This window comes from Electrophorus electricus, chromosome 10 (genome assembly GCF_013358815.1).
Source record: "Electrophorus electricus isolate fEleEle1 chromosome 10, fEleEle1.pri, whole genome shotgun sequence".
NCBI classification, from domain to species: domain Eukaryota; kingdom Metazoa; phylum Chordata; class Actinopteri; order Gymnotiformes; family Gymnotidae; genus Electrophorus; species Electrophorus electricus.
In genome coordinates this window covers 20,476,871-20,499,735 of record NC_049544.1, presented here as the reverse complement: position 1 = coordinate 20,499,735, position 22,865 = coordinate 20,476,871, and the positions used below count along the sequence as shown (strand labels likewise).

At 43.3% G+C, this 22,865-nt stretch overlaps 1 protein-coding gene across 1 annotated transcript; it reads left to right on the top strand.

The window, feature by feature from the left end:
- On the top strand, positions 1–21,561 carry LOC113586563 (glycogen debranching enzyme-like). Its single transcript, XM_035530531.1, has 33 exons — positions 1–79; positions 1,004–1,214; positions 1,319–1,488; positions 1,956–2,159; positions 3,927–4,108; positions 5,116–5,227; positions 5,333–5,459; positions 6,372–6,474; positions 6,581–6,678; positions 6,765–6,904; positions 7,095–7,282; positions 8,256–8,379; positions 9,058–9,221; positions 10,086–10,187; positions 10,266–10,421; positions 10,616–10,766; positions 10,967–11,091; positions 11,507–11,619; positions 12,545–12,679; positions 13,317–13,447; positions 13,572–13,708; positions 13,871–14,004; positions 15,695–15,870; positions 16,227–16,329; positions 16,574–16,799; positions 16,956–17,067; positions 17,164–17,299; positions 17,435–17,547; positions 17,705–17,916; positions 18,096–18,193; positions 19,411–19,498; positions 19,816–19,949; positions 20,075–21,561. Exons 1-33 carry the CDS (start codon positions 37–39, stop codon positions 20,223–20,225), a joined length of 4,599 nt encoding a protein of 1,532 aa, XP_035386424.1. The 5' UTR covers positions 1–36; the 3' UTR covers positions 20,226–21,561.
- The last annotated feature ends 1,304 nt before the right edge of the window (positions 21,562–22,865 follow it).

The window sequence follows — 22,865 nt, the reverse complement described above, 5'->3', positions numbered from 1 at the left end:
CATAGCTCACAGACTCGGGTTATCCTCCTGAAGGACATGGAGAGGCTCGAGCAGACTCGTCTGTTTCGCCTGCAGCAAGGTACGTCCAGGAGAAACATTCTCCACTACGAAAGGTTATTATTCATTGCACTTGAAACTGTGCAACAGATATTATTACAACCCAGATTTTGCTTATTCTATACTTTTGTCCATCTGGGTCTTACTGAAATATACACCTCTTGCTCTAAAAGTGTTTTATGTTTCATTTATTTTGCATGACTCAGTGTAACTTTGAAATGCCAAAATATCACATGGCTCTCTAATTACATGCAGAAGAAATTGGAAAGGATATGTGTGATATTTTTATTTAGCTTTTGAGTCCTGTACCAAACACTGAGCAGTTCATACAATCAGCCACAAACTAGTGTCCATTAAGTGTGTTGTTGGCATGGTTTATATGTAAAGTATGATGTTAAGTTTGAGATCATGTGTTATAACAGAAGGTAGCACTCAAATTATAACTGCATAAACGACATCTTGGAATCAGAGGGATGTAAGTGACATTTTGGGTGAAAAACATCAAATTAACGCTCTTGATCTATCTAATGGCAAAAAGGAGCTGATACAGATATTGATCCACTTTTTCAAAAATTACAAATATATATGTCATATGTTAAAAAACACACATAGTTTGACTAAAGTGTGCTGTTCTGTAAAATTTGTCAAATGTTTCCAAACTCTCAAAAACAGACATGTATTTAAGAAAGCTTAAAGAGGTTGTGTTTAGAATGTTCTTATGTTCAAACTTGTTTTCTATGGGTACTGTGTACAATTTGTCTGTCTATATGTCTGTAGTGTTGTCTTGTATGTTAATCCTGTTTAACACTTGCTAAACTTGTAACTTCTGCCTGTGGTATATTGTTGGAATCTGTAAGGAGCAACAGGAAACTCATTGCAATCTGTGTACTTGAAAATAGAGGGGTTTGACTTTGAAGTTCTTTTCCCTCCGCATTGTTTTGTCAAGGCTTTGAGCTTCAGTTTCGTCTGGGGCCCACCCTGCAGGGCAGGTGTGTGCGTGTCTTCACTAACTACCCATCACCAGGGACAACGTTCAACAACCAGGAGTTCCAAGCTCTGGAGTGGATCGTCCCTACAGGTACGCCGGATGACTCGGATAAGTACTGCAAGCTGGACCTCGACATTGCCGGCTCCTACCGGTATTACTTTGATTGTGGGTGAGTATTGGAACATGTTACGGTCCCTCTCTGCTTCTGGCTACATGCGAAACACTCCCGTGGCCCAGACTGGAACAAAAAGCATGTTTGTGTGCCACTGTCAGGGATGAGAAGATGGAAGGCAGTGGCTATATCTTGGTGGAACCCGTGTTGCGTGTGGGCCATAAGGACAGGATACTGAATCTGGACAGCATCAGCGTTCAGTCCTACTTGGCCAAGTGCCTGGGTCCGCTGGGTGAATGGAAAGACCGACTCAAGGTGGCCAAGGAAACTGGTGAGAGTCTGACAAGCACGTCCAGCATGAATGTGGATAATGATACTGGTTTATCAGGATGAAAACCATACTAAAGTGCTCAAGTACCAGTCCTGCAGTTATCTGTAACACAGTTTAGCAAGATGCTGTAAGACTTGCACTACTTACAGCACACGTGAAGTCTAAGGCTGATGTTTTGGTACTTGGTCTCATCATTTTGTAATTGATACTAATGCACTCATATGTTTTCCTTTTCCATGCAGTTGTATGTTTGTTCTTCTTGTGTGTTCTGTAAATGTGTCCCTTCCTGTGGTGACCTCTTGGCTGCTACATGATTTTAGTTTTAATGGGTGCTTAGTTTAAGCCTATGCATGAGGAGAAGTTTCTGCCTGGAGCATGTGGGCACGAGACCAGCTATGGGACGACACGCACACCGATACCTGCCTTTGCTGCAGAGTAGCTCTGAAGAACCTGCTCTCTTCATGCAGGCTACAGTATGATCCACCTGACACCGCTACAGAAGCTTGGCCAGTCACGTTCCTGCTACTCCATCGCTGACCAGCTGGAGCTGAACCCTGACTTTTCCCCACCTGGGAGGAGCTACACTTGGATGGACGTAGGGAACCTGATGGAGATGATCAGGAAGGAGTGGAGCATCATCTGTATCACTGACCTTGTGTACAACCATACAGGTGTCAAGCTAACGAGGGGCCGAGGGGTTGTTCTGCTGACTGGCAGTCTGAAAAACAATAATGTCCTTAGATCTTCTCTCCAAAGCAGTTTCCCAAACTTTGAGCAAGTGTCATCTAGGGCAGTGGTAGCTCATTGGTTAATGTGCTTGACTAGTAATCAGAAGGTTTCCAGTTCAAGTCCCACCACTGCCACGTATAATAACAGTTTATTATTTTTGTCTTTATGGCGCACCCCTAGAGCAAACCCTTGACCTTTTACAGTTGATGGTCCCAGGCTGAGCTGTGTGTGTGTGTGTGTGTGTGTGTGTGTGTGTGTGTGTGTGTGTGTGTGTGTGTGTGTGTGCTGCTTGGCCCGCCTGCAGCTAACAAACAAAGCCTAGCTTAGCTTCTTTGGACTGGAGGGTGGAGAGAGGTGCAGCTGTCCTGGCTGTGTCACATGCTGTGAAGCTGATGGTTCAATTGAAGGTCCACCATAGCAGCTTGGCTGAAAAAACAAGGCGTGCATGTTTTTTTTTTCCCCCCACTGCCAAAAAATCAAGCCGTCTGTTGGTACAGGTCGTCAGGGAGTCCAGCCAGGCAGTGTGTGGCCATTGCTTGTGTCTGGGTGACAATGGTGTGCTCTTTTGCCATTTCACTGACACTGCAGAGTTCTAAAAGTGGAGTCCAGTGTTATGCCTGACATGACGGTGTTTCGTTCTGTCCTCACTCGGTGCGCTGAGAGGTTATAGTCAAGTTCAGAAGTGTAATATGATTAATGGAAGTTTGAGTAATATAAAAACAGTACAGGGGCCACCCTATCATCATTAACACATTACTATATTATTATATTATAAATGACACCATCAATAACCCTGTTTTGTAGTATGTTTCATATTCTATTGATATAAATAGTTAAGAGACAAGCTGAGATATGAACAGATAATTCATCTGTTATGGTGACCTATGATGTGATTGGCAACAACAGTGCTTATGTTTGTGGATTGGTCCAGCATGTTCCTCACTTGGTCAGTGACTCTTGGTCAGTGGACACAGTGGATTTCTTAATGGCATTACATGCAAAATCCTAGTGAAGGCCTTACTCTTGAGAACTGAGCCCAATATGCAGTCTGTACAAGTCAGAAACTCAGACCACAACTACTCTAAAAATCGTCTCACTATCACTGTCCTGTCCACAACTGCCGCTTTCAAATGCAGATGCTCTGATACAACCTTTAAGGCATTGTGTCCACACTGATTGTGGACACCATATGGCAAAGCTGATGAGGACTCACTTTTCCAAACACATTCAAATTAATTCTTTAAAATGTATTCGTCGGTGTTTTATGTATGTTCATCAGATCATTAAGTAACTGTCAGGAGGGCTTTCAGAGCGATGCATCCTAGTACGTCTGTGCTCACCTTGGTGTGTGTGCTATTTCTAAAACAAGGGCTCTGATTAAACTCTGCCTGCATATTCAGTTGGGGGCTGGTTATTCTCAAGGTTCTCCTCATAAATAGCAGGGGTGTGAGCACACGGCCCATCTCTGCTCTCTACCTTCATAGACTAATCGTGTGGTCAGACTGATAGCACCATTCAGCTTAATTGCACCATCAAACCGCTGATGGTACAAATTCAATCATTTATATGGATGAACCTAATCTCTATAATTGATTTGGTTGCCTACCGTGACCCTATACAGATGTGACGATCATTAAAAAAAGCACAGTCAGCAGATTATTCCATAAGGTCGAGTTGAGTTACAGTGCGTTTATTGTCACTTTCGCCAGCGGCTGACAGCGAGTGGCTGAGGCTCCACCCGGAGTGTGGCTACAACCTGGCGAACTCCCCCCACTTGATGCCGGCCTGGCTGCTGGACAGAGCCCTGTGGCACCTGGGCCGCGACGTGGCCGAAGGGAAGCACAGCGAAGAAGGCTTGCCAGCCCTCATCACGGAGGAGAAGCAGCTTGATGTGAGTTTGGCCTTTTCATGCCCTGGTTCAGAACAGCTGGAAATTTCATTCTACCAATCCACCAAAGATCTGATTGAGACCAAATATTTTTAAGCTCTGCTTAAATGAAGACCCTAAAATGAGGAACCCAGAACAATGGGGCCAAGTGTAATAAATACTACAGTATATATTACAGTATTTACATTGGTTACATAGTCTTATGTATCATGATATGCATCATGTACATTCGGCTTGAAAGAATCACATTGCAGCCTTCAGAATGAACTCCTTGATCAGAATCGATGTATCATTTATGCTCTTATTCTAAGCAGCATTAGCCTTAATGTAGAGATCCATGCCTGAACCATTAAAATCAAAATATACCTTGCTTGCCTAGGAAGACTCTTTATATAGCCATGCAGAAGTAGGAGAATGGTGGAAAACACAAGGCTGCTGTGTAGAGCCGTTAGAATAAGGATACACTGCTCCAGTCTCGTGTGACAAAGCTGTGGGTGGTTTTCTTTTTTCTTTTTTTTACCGTTTTCCCTGATCTGACCCTGTCAGTTCAGTGCCTCAAAGAACTGCGAAGGCTTTTATAAGTGACATCTATTGTTATTAGAAAACGGAAGTAAGCAGAAGTGTGCAATTAAATGGGATTCCCGCTGTACCTGAGTTGATGGCTGTCTGTTTAAGCAGAGAGGCCTGGAGGTCCCTGTGGTTTGAATGCATAGTCATAAATTACAGATTGACCAATTCCAGAACATTAGAGTTTTACCAACCCTATAACATATGCCAGTCTCTTTTGTATTCTGAGCATTTTATGCTTCTTAAAGCATTCAACTTTAGGCACATCAGATCTGGTACTGACCAAGCAGAATTTAGGAGAGATGCCTTTGGATAATGCTGCTGGGATTTAGACTAGTGCTCTTTCATCTGCTGTAGGAAATAGGCCCTGGTCAATAGTAATGAAATGTTAGCGTGTCACGATCGCTCTCTATAGTCCTTTCTGGTGTGGTCTCTGTCTCTAGACCCTGCAAGGGCTCCTGTGGCAGGGCATCTTTCCTCGGCTGAAGCTCTGGGAGTTTTTCCAGGTGGACGTGGGCAAAGCAGTGGAGCAGTTTAAAGAGATGCTGCAGGCTGGTGAGTGCTCTGAGCATCCTGTCGCAACACCTGTGACCTGAGCGCAGACTGAAACACCACTGACGGCCAGCTTGTATGCTATTGTATGATGGTGGTGTGGAGTAGGTGAAGAACCAGTTGGGCCACAGATGACCGAGTCACACAAGATGAAGATCATACAGGACCCTCAGTACAAGCGCTTTGGGAACACTGTGGACATGAAGATGGCACTGGAGATGTTTGGCAGACCCACGTGAGATATTTATCCTAAGACATGCCAGTTCCTTCAATCTCGAATAGCAGTCACAGGGGACTGTGAACATCCGTACTCTGAGTGGGTTGGAGATTAGATGGACATTTTGTAAGGGTGTAAATGAACATGGTGTTTGGTTACTGAGCGGTGTATCTTAGTACCTTGTGTTTTGACATATCATGGTGTTTCCAAACCCGAGCTAAACTTTGGTTCCCACGATTTAACTGACACCGAGTTCCATGGCGGTACATAGGCTACTATTTGCTTGTTAATTTTAAAGTTTTTATTTGTATTTATTTCCACTATTGAATATGTTCTATGAATCAGTTTGGGGAAACGAGTGCATTTAACATCTTATTAACTTATTTAGCTACCTAGCTTATTTACACTGAAGGCTACTTGGTAATAACACTATAATTTATCAATCCATTCCAGGCTGTTAAGTTACCCTAATGACACTTATCAGAAACCCCAACAATTTCTGAAATAATTCTAAGCATCTTTGTTTTGTTTACTTTCCGACATATTTACAAAGATGCATCATGAAGAGCTGGGAAGTTTGAAGCTACGGCAGTTAGTTTCTCCTCCATCACTATAATAGGAATCAAAAAAGGGGCATAACTGTTTCAAAGATAAAGCAATAGCACCTTGTTCAGTCCCATAGGTAATCGCCTGATTACGTCAATTCCTAATTTGCATGAACTTTGCACAACTTTGTAGCATCGTCAGCCCCGCCCACTTTTGCATCGCAGTGTGCGTGTTGCCACCATATATTCGGTATATGTATATATTGTTTATTGGATTTACAACCAACTCTTGAGAATAAGATTATGTGTATATATGGTTACATTTAACAGTTACTAAACCTGCAACCTGCACGTTGACTTTTATCAAAGTCCTTTTTTGTAACAGGAATGGCCCAGTGGCAGTCCAAGTTTTCTGTGACTGGTTTAAGAAAGCCCTGGAAGAAGTGAACTTGGAGTGCTATGAGGAAATGTGCAAACATCACGAGCAGGTCCGCCTCAGTTTGCTGACGTGTCTTCCCAGTCCTTCCCAGGATCCTCTACTGTACCTGTGAATTTCAGCACTAGGGACATCAATATGCTGGTTTCCTCATTCAGGCTGTAAACTGCATAATGGATGTCGTGCGCTACGAGCGTCTCGCAGTGAATGGCCCCCGGCTCGGCCCAGTCACGAGGACGCACCCACTAGTAGCCAGGTGAGCACTGCGCACACGTACGCACGTTAGACAGCTCTTTGGTGAATTGTCTGGTGATTCGACGTCAGGCCTCTTTTCCAATGCAGATACTTCACCTTCCCCTTTGAGGACATGGCCATGGATAAGGAACAGCTGCTGTTGCAGAATGCTGATGACGCATGTCACTTCCTGGCCCACGACGGATGGGTGATGGGGGATGGCCCGCTCAGGAGCTCTGCAGAACCAGGTGGAACGCTAGAGATGTTAGAGAGAGACCCTTCACTCCCACAAATGAAAACTGGCAACAGTTGAGGGATTTTTTTAAACTTATGGAGACAAGGACAAAAGTCTTTATTATTTATTGTTGGACCTCCAGTGCTTTCTTCAAAAAACATCCCAATGTCCGGTGTATAGCTTAACCCCCCTCTCTCCAAAAGACTCGGACGTGTACCTGCGGAGGGAGTTGGTCTGCTGGAGTGACAGGGTCAAGCTGCGCTATGGCAACAAACCGGAGGACTGTCCATATCTCTGGGCCCACATGAAGAAGTACACGGAGATCACGGTCAAACACTTCTACGGCGTGCGACTGGACAACTGTCACTCCACACCTCTCCACGTGGCTGAGGTATGCTGGGATACAGCTGGGCCAAATATGAGATCGTGAATACGTTCTTTTTGAGGTGTTTTATCTTAAAAGGTATCAAATACTCTAATGTGTAACTCTGCTGTCACGACATATGACATTGTGATCATCAGTAGTATGAGGATTTATAATACGCAACTGCTATATTCCTGTAAAATGACAAATTTTTAGAAACATTTAGACATATCTGTAAAAGTTTGAATATCTCTAGGGCTGTGGCTCTCAATCCAGTTTCTGAGGACCCTCGGCCAGTACATGTTGTGGTTTTCTCTAGCCCTCAGCCCACCTGAACATTCCATCGCTGGCTGCCTGGTTTGGAACCACTGCTGCAAAAGGGGCAGCACTTAGCCACTAGCAGCTCACAGCCACGACCTCTATGTTGGGCTCTAGGTGATGACAGCTGCCACCAGGGCAGTCAGGTCAAATCTGCGTGCAGCAGCCGAACTCTCTGTGAGCTGTGAGCGGACTGACAGTAAATTTGATAACCACCTGGTGCATTCCTGGTCTCATCAGAGGTGCTGAGGAACGCTGGGAGAGCATCTGTGTGGGGTGCTAAATATGTTCTTCGTGTTCTCTTTTTCCAGCTTTTCTCACTTTCATTTTTTACTCAGTATGCAATTGATACAATTTACCGTACCGTTTCTCATCGGTTCTTCTCATCTTGATGTGCTTTCATTTGCATGTTTTCGCTCTGCCTCGTTACTGATGAACGCGTGTGCACCCACCACTTAAATCCTGCTGCTGAGTTTGTTAACCCTTGGGCCTAGAAACCTGTCAATGAGTTTTCATACCCATCTCTTGTTTCCATCTTGCGCATGTACTCACCTACTTGCTGACGCTCCCACATCTGTCTCTTGCCATTTTCTCTTTCTGTCTCTTTTGGTCTCACCTTCTCGCTGCCACACGTGTGTGCGCACGCTTATGTGTGTGTGTGTGTGTGTGTGTGTGACTGCAGTACATGTTGAGGAGTGCTCGGGACCACCGGCCTGATCTGTACGTTGCGGCGGAGTTTGTAACGGGGAGCGAGGAGCTGGACAACGCCTTCGTTGCTCAGCTTGGCATTACCTCCCTCATCCGGGGTAAGAGGGAGAGAGATAAACCAGGATAACACTCTGGGTTCTGACTAGGGCTGCGCAATATATCGTTTGTAAATCAGTATCGCAATATTGGCTTTAGTGATACTGGAAAAAGAATGCATTATGCATTTCACAAAATTATCTCAGATGTTTCAGATGATTGGTCCAAGGGCATTATGATGAATTTCAGCATTCACATGAATAATGCAGTCTAACCTTTAACTATGACCAGTACAATGGTTTACCAACACATGTCTCGATTCCAATATTTAACAGTGTATTCAGTGTCATTTTTTTCTGTCATACAGGCTTAGTTGTGAGTCCTCTAAAGGTCATAGTAGTATTGAGTTAAGGCACCTTGCAGTGTTCATGGCATGAGTAGTGTTCATGGTAAGGAATCAGTCTCTGCAGCATCAGTGAATTCAAGCACACTGCACAGTGTTGTTTAGTCCTTTTAGTTCTCTACCAAACCATACTGCATGGACCCGCCAACCCAAATAATACCACTGGTGCCATCCAGGCTGGAAGTTGCACATTTTGATGCAAGCAGTATTTCTGGCTAATAAATCATTCCAAACATCTACAAGTTAAGTTCATATACAATGTGATTAGTTTACCTAGAAAACCACACTTGACCAACATGCTAATAATATGGATTGACTCTTGCTGTGACTCCCACAGAGGCAATGAGTGCAAGTGACAGCCAAGAGGAAGTCCGGATGGTGTACCAGTCTGGTGGGGACCCCGTGGGTTCATTTGACCAGCCCAGCCTAAGGCCTTTGGTTCCAGGCAAGGCACCCACCATGTTCCTGGACATCAACCATGATAACAAGTGCCCTGTCCAGGTTCGTAAGAAAAGAGATGGTCTATACCTGTAGATCTGCCCTTCTGCAGAGTTTAGTTCCAGCCTTCCAGGGTCTAATATGGAGAGGCTAGTGATACCTTGGTTAACTATTAACTTTCTGAGGTGAGGTTAGGGCTCTGAATAAACTCTATAGACCTCCAGGACAGGAGTTGTATAACCCTGGCCTAAGGAATGATTAAACAATGTAGTGTCCTTAATTAATGATTAGTAAGATTGGCTTTCCAAAGTAGGTTCAACTTCTATAAATGTTTGTAGCTTTGGGTGAAGTCTTGTATGGAGTTTAGCATCACAATAAAGACTGTCAGGAGATTTAAAAAAAAAAGTGCTTAAGACATAATGCAACATACAACAAAAACTCGGAAAACAGATACTGCAGGTTTGATGCACATGTGTGCAAATACAATGAGCCATAGATAAGTAGAATTACTACTTGGTGAGCTACAGGCCCTATACACCATTACAAGGCCAATGATTAGCTTATTAAACATGATACAGCACGTTTCAGTCTCCAGTATCACAAGATGGCTATTAAAGTTATTAATGCAGCATATCTGTTTACTGGCTATAATTGGAAGTCCAATAACAAACATGCCTAACATTTATGATTTACTAACTGTTTTTGAGAAGGTGTATATGGGAATTCATTCAAAAGTGGCAGCAAGAACTAGAATCCTGTAAAATGGTCTTTGTCCCTATGTGATTATGCGAACACTTCCCCAAAAGCATCCATTTAGCCTTATTTACATTATCTAAAGCCTTTGAATACACATTTCTTGGGCAAGTACAGGTATAATGAATCACCACTAAATTTGTCTGAGCAGGCAGTGTGTTTCATGTGTTAAAGGTGCGCTCCGTCTACGACTGCCTCCCTAGCTCTGCCGTCGTGTCTATGGCCTGCTGTGCCACAGGCAGTACTAGAGGATACGACGAGTTAGTCCCTCACAAGGTAAGAGTTAGCGTTCTGTACTAGTTCAGAGCCAGAGGTCAGCTGCTGAACTTATAGGTGCATTATGTTTTGCCTCAGATTTCCGTAGTTGAGGAGGAGCGGTTGTATACCAAGTGGAACGCCGACACACTATCATCCTCTCTCTGGGAGGTGAACCTCCAGACAGGCATTATGGCAGGGAAGCTGGCCCTCAACAGGCTGCACCAAGAGCTGGCCGAGAAGGATTTCACACAGGTCTCCATGACACACTCATGCACGCATGCATGCAGGCCTGTGTGGAAAATGAGTTTGGCTTGAACCTTGACACTTCTGGAGTGTTAAAGTTCCAGGCTTAAGGTGTGTGTGTGTGTGTGTGTGTGTATGTGTGTGTGTGTGCGCGTGTGTGCGCGTGTGTGCGCGTGTGTGCGTGCGCACATGCCTATTTTCAGGTCTATGTAGACCAGCTGGATGAAGACACTATAGCAGTAACCAGACACTGCCGAAGCACACACCAGTCTGTGGTGACTGTGTGTCGAACCGCCTTCAAAGACCCCAAAACACACCACTACAGAGAGAGAGTTTCTCCCATGCTCATACCAGGTGAGCACTCAAATACACACAAACCATCTGAACTAGTTAGATCACACACATCTGGCATGTTTAGGAATGCTGACATACATGATGAGCAGTAACACTGTCTCATCACTGATCACTTCATCTGCACACGTGCGCAGAGACAGTGACCCAATATGACCTCCAAACCTGTATCGGCTATGCTCCTCTGCCCTCCTGCTATACAGGTCAGATAGAGGAGGTGATCCTGGAGGCACGAACGGTCGAGAGAGGTGCCGGCCCGTATGTGAAAGACAAGCAGTGTGTTAACGGCCTTCCTGACTACACGGTTGAGCTCCAGGAACACCTCCAGGTAACTCGAGACTGGGTGCCGTGAACTGCTGAAATGTTACATCACCCGGAAAGAATGGCATCACACTGGCAAGACTCATGACATGGGCAAATGGGCTGTGACTCATTCGCCCTGCATGAAAACGTGCTGCGATGCTTCTCTGTTTGGACCTAGCACTTATGCACTCTGATTAGTCATAATTCGCACCCATTTGCATAGTACCAAGAATGCTCAACGCAAAAGACACACGTGCAATGAGAAACGAGTGGCTTACCTGTTTCTCATTGAGTGTATTGAGAGTTACGCTAGAGACTGCCCTCTGGTGGAATGTCCTGCTGAGTGCTGAAGCACCCACGAGAGCACGGGGTAGTCTCGTGGGGAATTTCTAATGAATTGACTCGTTAACTGAGAAGGCCTTTTGTTGTCTTGATTTTAGCTGAAGGACAGCAAAATTGTGAGGCAGGGAAATGCCTCAGTAAAGGGCTGCAGTGAGTTTGTCCAGGAGATCGTGTTTGATCAGCTCACTCCAGGCAGTGTGATTGCTTTCAGGTAAATGCACACTTACACATGCACTCAGACCCCTGACACTGATCGCAGCCCTAAAACAAACATGAAGACTAACTTGATTTTGCTCATTAAAGTGCAGTGTACATAAAGTCTACATAAATGCTTTGACACATGATCTTTATCATGAATTGCATTTCTTATTTCTTGGTCCGTGACAGGGGTGCCCATGTCTCTCCTGCCTTTCAGAGTGTAGTTTCAACTCTGTTCTAACCCACCTAATCCAGTTTGTCAAGCCCCTCAGTAGCATCGTAATCTTAGAGCCAGATGTGCTAGATTAAGGCTGGAACTAAACTCTGCAGGACAGTAGGTCCCTACAAGCAGACCTGGGCACTCTTAGTCTATGAGATTAAATGTATGTATATCTTGGTGACCTATAACTATGTTTAGATGTTTTCTATGTGGATTCTGACCAATAACTACTCACTGGTTCTAATTAACTTGAATTCCACCGCCAATTGATTACACAAATAATGACTATTACAAGTTGTTCATTTGTTATATGGTCTCGAACAGAGGAGGATGGGATCCCCTTCTGAGCCTTGGTTCCTCTTAAGGTTTCTTTCTTCAGCATTTATGGGGTTCTTTCCTGCCAAATTTTCCTGTCGAATTTATTTATATAACGCTTTTTACAACAGATGTTGTCACAAAGCAGCTTTACAAATGTTCGAGTTCAAGTGAGCAAACCAAGGGCGACAGTGGCAAGGAAAATCTCCCTAGAGCATGAGGAAGAAACCTTGAGAGGAACCAAGACTCCTCTGGCCTCATTAGGGGCCTGGACCAAGATTCTCTGTACAGCTTTACATCTCTGTAAAGGTGCCATGTGACATCTGTTGTAAAGAACACTACACACACACACACACACACACATATTTTGAAGCGAAGTGAATTGAATGTGACTGTGTGACAGGGTGAGCCTGGACCCCCAGTCTCAGGATGCAGTGGGCTTCCTACGTGCTCAGCTCTCCCAGTTCCATCGCCTGTACCAGACAGGAAGCCTGAGTGACCCTGATCTCCCTGCCATCCTGAAGGTTTCCCTGGAATTGTACGCATACTACATTACTGTGCATTCTCTCCATGTTAGCTGGTCGCTACAGTCTCATGTCAAAGCTGTTCTCTACATTGTCTGGTGTCAGCTGTTCTCTACGCTGTAGTCTCATGTTGAAGCTGTTCTCTGCACTGTCTCATGTCAGCTGGACTCTACACTGGTAATCACATGTCGAAGCTGTTCTGTACGCTGTATTCTTGTGTCAGTTGTTCTCTACACTGTAGTCTCGTGTCGAAGCTGTTCTCTACGCTGTAGTCTCATGGCAAAGCTGTTCTCTACACTGTCTCGTGTCAGCTGTTCTCTACGCTGCTGTCTCGTGTCAGCTGTTCTCTACGCTGCTGTCTCGTGTCAGTTGTTCTCTACGCTGTAGTCTTATGTCGAAGCTGTTCTCTACGCTGTAGTCTCGTGTCGAAGCTGTTCTCTACGCTGTAGTCTCGTGTCGAAGCTGTTCTCTATGCTGTCGTCTCATGGCAAAGCTGTTTTCTATGCTGTCTCGTGTCAGCTGTTCTCTATGCTGTAGTCTCGTGTTGAAGCTGTTCTCTACGCTGTCTCGTGTCAGCTGTTCTCTACACTATAGTCTCATGTCGAAGCTGTTCTCTATGCTGTCTCGTGTCAGCTGTTCTCTATGCTGTAGTCTCATGTCGAAGCTGACTTTGGCTGAACTGAACATGTTGCTGTTCCGCTGCGATGCTGAGGAGCGGGAGGATGGTGGAGGGTGCTACAACATACCATCCTGGATGGCCCTAAAGTATGGTGGCCTTCAAGGTACAAAGTTCCCACCCAGAACTGCACATCTTCAGAATTCAACCACTACTGTCCAATTTTACTCACTGCAAAATGAATTTCCATGTGTGGTCTGCTGGAATGCGCGTTCCTTTTCTGGATATAGGGTTTGTGTCAGTGCTGTCAGACATTCGACCCAGCAACAACCTAGGCCACCCATTCTGTGACAACCTGAGGCAAGGAGATTGGATGCTTGATTACATTAGCTCTCGTCTCTTAAATAAAGGTGGAGCTTTGCAGGAGGTAGGATGTGAACATGTTTTTTTCTGTTCCTCAGAATATTATATATATATATATATATATATATATATATATATATATATATATATATATATATATATATATTTATATATATATATATATATATATATAAACATATTTACGTTTTAAATTTCTTACTCACAGGTGGGGAAATGGTTCCACAGCATGTTTACCTACCTTAAGTGCATCCCACGGTACCTTGTGCCATGTTATTTCGATGCCATCATTGTCGGGGCGTACGCTACGGCTGTGAATGCTGTGTTCAGCAAGATGTCAAGGTCTGGTCTGTTGTACTTGGTTGATTTTAAGTCCAGCTGCACATACAGTACTGTGCAGAAGTTTTAGGCAGGTGTGAAAGTGCTAATAGTTTATTTTTGTCAATTAGCAAAATACAAATTGAATGAACAAAAGAGAAATCCACATCAATATTTGGTGTGACCACCCTTTGCTTTCAAAACAGCATAACCTTTTCTAGGTACACACAGTTTTTGAAGGAACTCCTCAGGGAGGTTGTGGTATGAGAACTAACCACAGATGATCTGTGGATGTAGGCTTGCTCAAATCCTTCTGTCTCTTCATGTAATCCCAGATAGACTTGATGATGTTGAGATCAGGGCCAAATCATCATATCAACACACAGGATTCCCTGTTCTTCTTTACGCTGAAGATAGTTCTTAATAACATTGGTTGCATGTTTGTGGTCACTGTCCTGCTGCAGAATAAATTTGGAGCGAATCAGATGCCTCACTGATGGTATTGCATGATGGGTAAGTATCTGCCTGTATTTCTCAGCATTGAGGACACCATTAATCCTAACCACATCTCCACCTCCATTTGCTGAAACGGAGCCCCAAACATGCAAAGAACGTCCACCATGCTGCGCTGTTGCCTGCAGGTACTCATTTTTTGTATAACTCTCCAGTCCTTCAGCGAACAAACTGCCTTCTGTTACAGCCAAATGTTTCAAATTTAGACTCATCATTCCAGAGCACCTGTTGCCATTTTTCTGCCCCCATTTCCTATGTTTTCGTGCATAATTGAGGTGCTTGGCCTTGTTTCCATATCAGCAATATGTTTTTTTTGGCCCCCGGTTATTTCATGAAGTCCACTTCTGGCCAGACTTCTCGGAACAGTACATCATTCTCTCTGGGTCCCACTGTTTTCTGCCAGTTTTGAGCTGTTGGCACTGCTGGACATCTTCAGATTTCGAAGGGAATTTAGCACAATGTGTCTTTCCTGCTGCACTAAGTTTCCTCGTCCAACCATTGCATCTGGGGTCCTGAGTGTTGCCTGTTTTTTTGTGCTTCATCAAAAGAGCTTGTACAGGACATATTGAACACCCTGTCTGCTTCGAAATCTTTACCTAGGAGAGGCCTTGCTGATGCTGTATAACTACCTTGTGTCTTGTTGCTGTGCTCAGTCTTGGCATGGTGCCACGGTCTTCCACAACCTCACCTTTGTAGCAGAGTTTGGCTGTTCCTCACCCTGTTTTAAGCCTCCTACACAGCTGTTTCTGTTTCAGTTAATTCGGTTAAAAGGGTTTCAACCTACTTATAAAAATGATGATCATTATTGGTTAAACATACACCTGACTATAATCCTACAAATTCCCTAGAAGAATTGATGCTGTTTTGAAGGCAAAGGTTAGTCACACTAAATATTGATTACATTTTTCTTTTATTCAATCACTTTGCATTTTGTTAATTGACAAAATAAACTATTAACGCTTCTATTTTTGAAAGCATTCTTACTTTTTTTGCACCATTTTTTCCTCACCTGCCTAAAACCTTTGCCCAGTACTATACGTTAAAGCTGTCCATATTTTGTTTCAAGCGCTGCACTAATGTTGACAAAAGCAGCCAACATTACAGTCTGATTAAGTCTTGAATGTTAGAGCTGAACTACAGCGGTAGATGCTGTGGGATGTCATGTGGGTGTGTACACTCTGACTGGCCCTGGAAATGGCAGTTTTGTGCAGCATGGTGTGACCTCAGTGAAGCAGCTGGCACTCGCCTCGGTGCAGATGTGTGGCGTGGGGCGGGTGCCCGCCCTGCCCCCGCTCTCTCCCGCCCTGGAGGATGTCCCGCATCGTCTCAACCCCATCTCCCAGCAGAAGGAGCAGTGCTGTGTGTCTCTGGCTGCAGGTACCCCCAGTCAGACATCTACGGCAGGAGACAGTCTACTCTGTCTCTGTGTGTATACAATGTGTGTGGAAAGAGAGCATGGGTCTGATTTTTCTATTTTTAAGTGGCTAATTAGTTAATCCAGAAGAAATGCATCAACATGAATATTAATTCAATATCAAATACTTACATTTTAAAACTTAATTCAGAATTTTGTCTTGCAAAGATATGATATGAGTTTTAAACCTCAGAACTAGCACAGAAGGGAAAAATATATATATATAAAATGTAAATGGTCTGCATGTGCACACTAGGCCTGGAAGAAGAACTTCTCGATCCCATGTAGCTGAGTTCTGGAACGTTCTCCTTCCTCACAGGGCTGCCTCAGTTCTCATCAGGCATGTTCCGCTGCTGGGGCCGGGACACGTTCATAGCGCTGCGTGGGCTCATGCTTATCACAGGCAGACACGTGGACGCGAGGTATGCTTCAGCCTGTACCAATCCAGCATTTCCCACAAACGGAAACGTTTTACACAGAAGTGTTAACAAGGGCTAGTTGGCACTGTGCAAACAAAGTAATGCAAAGCAGCTCCCACTAGTTTTATTAGCCTTATAAAAAAATCTTTAGCACTTTGCAAAGAATGTCATGCTAACTCGTCTCCACTAGCTAGCGTAGCTAGCTACACCTTAGCAAGGTTTATCTTGTAGGGTTCCCTCTCTCCAGGAACATCATCCTGGCCTTTGCTGGCACCTTGAGGCACGGTCTGATTCCCAACCTACTGGGACAGGGCGTGGGAGCACGCTACAACTCCCGGGATGCCGTGTGGTGGTGGCTACAGTGCATCCAAGACTACTGTGTCATGGTGCCCCATGGTACTAACATCCTGTCTAGCCCCGTGTCACGCATGTACCCCATGGACAACTCGGAACCTCAGCCTGCAGGCACTGTGGTGAGGACCAAGGAACAGTGAGCGGCGAATGCTTTTGACACCTGCTGTCATTCAGCAAGGATGTCAAAGCATCAGTTGCAACTTTGCCACAGAATGGTTGCTAAGATCTTGAATGCTGTGTCTTCACCCTCTGTGCTTGTGATTCCTCTTTCTCAGGATCAGCCTCTGCACGATGTCATCCAGGAGGCCATGCAGCATCACATGCAAGGAATTGAGTTCCGAGAGCGGAATGCCGGACTGCAGATCGACTGCAAGATGCGAGACGAAGGTTGGCTTCCTTTTTTTTTTTAAACCGATTTTCAACGCTATGCTCTGTGAATACCCATCATCCTTTGGTTCTGTCCTTATGGTACACATCTGTCAGGGTTCAACGTTGAGGCTAAAGTCAACCTGGACACGGGCTTCGTGTACGGGGGAAATCGCTTCAACTGTGGGACATGGATGGACAAAATGGGTGAGAGTGACAAAGCCAACAATCGTGGGATACCAGCCACACCCAGGTACCATGGTCGTAATAGATCATTTTCATTCATTGCCTTCTTTTTCCTGATTGCTGGAATCAAGCTCTCAAGGGATACCTGACAGGTGTCCTGGCGATTTATATGGCAGGTCAACGGTGTGTGTTTGATTTCTAGGGATGGTTCTGCAGTGGAGATTGTAGGTCTTTGCAAGTCTGCCGTACGCTGGTTAATGCAGTTGAACAGGAACGGTCACTTCCCCTACTCCTCTGTCAGCGTCTGTAGAGACGGTATGTCCCACAGCCTGTATTACATTAAACACATACACACACATATGACCAATTTACACACGTATAACCAATTTGTATCAGCTGATGACTCATCATGTGCATTATGGATATAAATTTCTTTATTGAGGCATGACCAATATGTGCTTTTTTTTGCCAGGTGAAATCTTCACAATGACCTATGAGGAGTGGAACCAGAGAATTCAGGACAACTTTGAAAAGATATTCTATCTGTCACCTGATCTCGAGGACCCACATGAACAATACCCAGACCTGGTGCACAAGAGGGGCATTTACAAAGACAGCTACGGCGCCTCCAGCCCCTGGTGTGACTATCAGCTTAGGCCCAACTTCACCATTGCCATGGTGGTGGTAAGCCCTTATGGTGGTGGTAATCTCAGACGAAGGTCACCAGATATAAAGGAGTGCAAAGTTGAGTTTCCAAAGTGGACTTCATGCAGGTTGGGTTCTTTTTAAAGTGGACTTTGGTTTTTGTTTTTGTGTGTGTGTGTGTGTGTGTATGTGTGTGTGTGTGTGTGATTTTTTTCCAGGCGCCCGAAATGTTTACTGTTGAAAAGGCATGGGGAGCTTTAGAGATCGTGGAAAAGAAGCTGATTGGGCCTTTGGGAATAAAGACCTTAGACCCAGAGTGAGTGGCACTAGCATTTTTGAACATACTTGCTGCTGCATTCATCCACGAGTGGAAGCTTGTAGACTTGAGATGCAAGTCAGCTTTACACTTTGTAATATCTGTGACAGGACCTGATAACACCTTATAACAAAAAATTGTAAGATGTATAATTTAAAGTTTGTCATCTGATACGTTCACTTATACTGAAATGGACGGGGTTAAAAATTGTGCTGCAGCCAACCACTAGAGGACATCAGACACATAGTGGTTTCACTTTTCACCTGATGTCATCCATTTTTTGTCCTCTGAATTGTGACAGCAACGAGAATGCCTTCTTGACATTTCCTTTTGGCAAAAATTATCCACATATGGATATTAAAAGCAGAATATTGTGATTTTCTATCATCGTAGGTTTATCATCAGAAAAATTTATGGTATAACTGCAGCTGAAATATTGCCCAAATTCCATGACAGACTGTGATCACGCTGCTGGAATTTAGACCATATTATAAGGATTTTTAGGTGATAAACTGCTGTTTATTTGTAGTTGGTGTGTGGGTTGTGTCTACTACTTGGTGGTTGTTTTTAGTTGTGTATCACTGCAGCGGTCACCCTGAGACATTTTGGAGTAAAATGTCAAACACTGCCAGAAGACAACTGTAAGCTCTCTTAAGTCTCAGAGGCACTAAATCGGCTGTCTTGGAGCATGGCACATTACAGATTTTAAATCACTACCAAAAATGTTTGATGATCTGTAACTGTTGTTTGCAACAACATAATTGTCATAATTGCACAGTGTAAAGCAACCTTTACCCATAAAACATTTTAAGCAAGATTTATTACACAACTTAATTGTTAGGAGAACCCATCTCCCAACATGACATGCACATAAAATATGACAAATATGGCCCCTGGTTAGTTATTCTGCACCAACAATTGGAATGGAATCAGCCCTTAGAGTTGAGGAAGGGCGCTGTGTGGGGAAAGGTAATGTCAGATATTTTCTTTTCAGTGAAATCAAATATCTATATGCTTGTAAAGGCATGGAAGCCTTTTCCTACAGACCTGGTGTGTATAATCAATAACAGTATATTTAGTGATCCCATAGTGTCGTTTCAAATCTAGATGCTACAGTAGACCTCGGCAAATGTTGTCTCAGCAAGACTAGACCCAGTTTCCAGATTTCCCAAACTCTCCACTTCTTTAATTCATGTTAATGGTTTGACGCTCGACAGTGACATGGTTTATTGCGGTGTCTACGACAACGCCTTGGACAATGACAACTACAACCTTGCCAAGGGCTTCAACTACCACCAAGGACCTGTATGTTGTCTCTCCATCATTACATGCAGATGATAGTGCTTGTACAACCCCGGGCAAAAATAAAAGAACCACAACCCCTCTTTTTTACTTTACAGCAAATAAACAAATCACAGATATGACACAATTTTTGCTTAATATCTTTGTGAGCTTTACCTCTAACATACCTCAAATAGATTAAATTATTTCAGTGAATCGCATGACTTTGTCCAGATCATCATCTAGGTGTTGTGACTCCATCATTTTTGCTACGGGTTGTAGGAGACAAAAGTATTTATGAGGCATTTCAAACACGTGAATGCTTTGCGTTTCTTTTTCAGGAATGGCTTTGGCCAGTTGGCTACTTCTTAAGAGCCAAACTCTACTTTGCAAAGCAAATGGGCCAAGAGGTGTATGATCACCATGTGTGTCAGGTGAAGAACATTTTGTCCCGGCATCACATCCACTTAGAAAGGTATGCTAAAGTTCTGACACAAATAATAACACAAGCATAGCTCAAACCCGTAGGCAAGTTCTTCGTAAAGTAGTCTCACCATTTCTCTTTTTGTTCTGGGGTTTATTTTTGGGGTGGGCACATAGATCCTCTTGGAAAGGCTTACCTGAGCTGACCAATGAAAATGGACAATACTGCCCTTACGGTTGTGAGACTCGGGCCTGGTCGATTGCCACTATCCTGGAAGTCTCATACGATCTCTGTGACGTGAAGACCTCAGGATCTGTACCCCTGTAACCTGACAGGCAGGAGTTTTTTTTCCCCCTTCAGTGACTGCTTCTAACGTCCTGTAGAAGCCACAAAGAAGGCCTTTACACACACTTTCTGTTCAACGACTTCACCCTTCTTCCTCTCGTCCTATCCAGGCTGACATAAAAATAACTGAAAACCACCTGTTCATATACAGACACCGGTTAGTGGTTGCTACACTCCTAGAGTTGCTTACCCACACAAAGGAAGGAGAACTATATGTATTGATGAGAAGAATGTTAACACATTCTAAACTGCAGCGTAGAAGCAAAAAATGAAAAGTTCATACTGCTCTGTTGTCCATTAACATGCTTTAAAGGGGCTTGATCATTACTTCCTGATGTTTTAAAGCGAATTGGTCTGAAGCTCTGAGGCTGAGAGCTGCAGTGTTTATCCTGACCCTTGTCCTCTGTTAGCTCACCAGACATGTGAACCTCACATTTTTGAGTCCTAGATCTCCTGGTTCACTCCCTCTGCTAGTATTCTAATAACTTTGTCAGATCATGAAGGGCTTAATAATTAATTGACAAGGTGGACCATGCGTGTGGAAGCAGGGAGAGCACAAACAACACAAGGTGGGTTAACCTCAGGACTACAACTAGGAAGTCCTGGTTACAGACTCATATTCTATTACATATAGAAATCACAAGCTACAACTCTTATACTGTGGGGGAGGATGGTAACTGTTGCGGTAACTGTTACATAACTGTTGCCAGAGTACATTTACGTAATAGAGATTTTACTGTATGCGTTTAAGGAGGCAGTCACTTTGTGTGTATTCTCCAGCAAAGAAGCTCTCTACTGCTCTGCTTTCAAATCTTGAACAAGATTCATGGCGTTCCTTATGTCTGTGGTTTGACAGGAGTGGATAAAATGAGGTTTTCGTGGAATTTATCTCTTTGCAAAGTCACGCCTAGGCCTGTCAGATTTGTTTTAGGACAAACGGCCCATTCTTTGACCTCATTTTCTTCCTCTGTGGTTCATTAATAAAAGCAACATAGAATAAACTGACTGAGAACTACCCTTTGCTTTTTCAAGGTCTGTAAACCTATGTTTCTAAATTAAAGGGAGGTCATTTTCTGCATACTGAATATTAGGAGTTTGAAGGTGTTTGGAGATTCTGAAAAATATAGGTTAAAATGATGCGATTAAATGATGTCTGTCCTTTTGGGAATTCTTTGATTCAGGCACTGATGTAGGATGTATGTACTTCTCATGCAGACAATCTTTCACAAAGGAGAATCATATAGTTTAACAATATTCATAGTCAAATATTTGCTCTCTTCCTTTGTAAAAATTATTATATAAACCATGCATGAACCCCCATGTGATTAAATGTCTCTTCAGATTTTCCAGTTATATTACTGTTTTACTCTGTTTGTCAAGCAGCACCATTGAAATTAATGTTTAAACGTCCGCAGCCTATCACATCAAGTTGTGGTCAACTGGTCCCAACTGTGCTAATGCTAGCAGGAGTGTATTTCCTTAGTGGTGGTGTCCTACTACTGCTATAGAGATTTCACATGCAGTTGATCCCTAAACCAAGGTGAGTAAATGAGTATTTCAAATTAGTGGTGAACTGTGAAGAGCACAGCAAGTTGCAATGTTTTATTTCTTTAAACACGTATTTACTAATACATACATGTATACATCATACATACTTCTCTCGGCTGTGGACATCATGCAGACTAATTAGAGAAATTTTGAATACCTGGGAATTAGGTGATAGTTGTTTTCTGGGTTCTTCTAATTAAAATAAGCAGATTTATTGTGAATTGTTTAGTGGAGACTGATTGATTGGCAAGCCTTATGCAATGTTGTAGGGAAGGTCACTTACACCACATGTAACTGGTCATATTATCTAAGTTACATATATATATATATATATATACACACACATATATACATGTATTGAGACAGTGTCTGTTCCCTGATCTAAACAAAAATACAGAAAAACGGGGGAGGGGGGGAGTCTTATTAATTAGTATTAAAGTAAAGGACACACAGAACACTGCCAGAAGTTTTGATCTAAAGCTAAAACTACTAAACATTGTATCTCTAATGTCTATATAATTAATGGAATCATCACCGGTGATAGATTTAATGTACTCTAACAGATACTTGGATCAGGCCAAATGAGTAAATAGCATTAAATGAAGAAAGTCCTTCTAGCTACAGCTATATGTGCACCGCCCTTGTCTAACGGAGGTGACTGGTTATGATTTCCTTAGAAATTCTTTTTATTAAAAAAACGATGTAGCCAGTGAAAAGAAGTCCACTCAGCCTTGGTTGCAAGTTAGTATCTTCAGGCCACCAGGATTCAGAATTTATTTATTTATTTATTACTTATTTATATGTTTTAACCTGTTAAACCTGTTTAATATTACTGAAGAATGTGTAAAGGTTTCTTACTAGAACTAGAAATTATTAGTCTTATTTTAGCATTGCATTAGCTCCCAGTAAAATTTCATATTGATTGTAAAATACTTCTATTAACCTACAAAGCACTGAACTATCTTTTCCCACAGTACCTTAGCGAATTCATGGTGCACTATGATCAATTTCGTCTGCTTAGATCAAAAGGTACAGGCTCCTTATTAGTGCCTTGAATAAGGAAATCTACTACAG

Bases quoted from the DNA above. Each gene is read 5' to 3' on its own strand.
- LOC113586563 (XM_035530531.1), top strand. From the start codon at position 37: ATGGAGAGGCTCGAGCAGACTCGTCTGTTTCGCCTGCAGCAAG. The intron at 1,215-1,318 runs GTGAGTATTGGA...TGCCACTGTCAG, and splicing joins CGGTATTACTTTGATTGTGG to GGATGAGAAGATGGAAGGCA. The intron at 14,005-15,694 runs GTCTGGTCTGTT...TGGAAATGGCAG, and splicing joins GTGTTCAGCAAGATGTCAAG to TTTTGTGCAGCATGGTGTGA.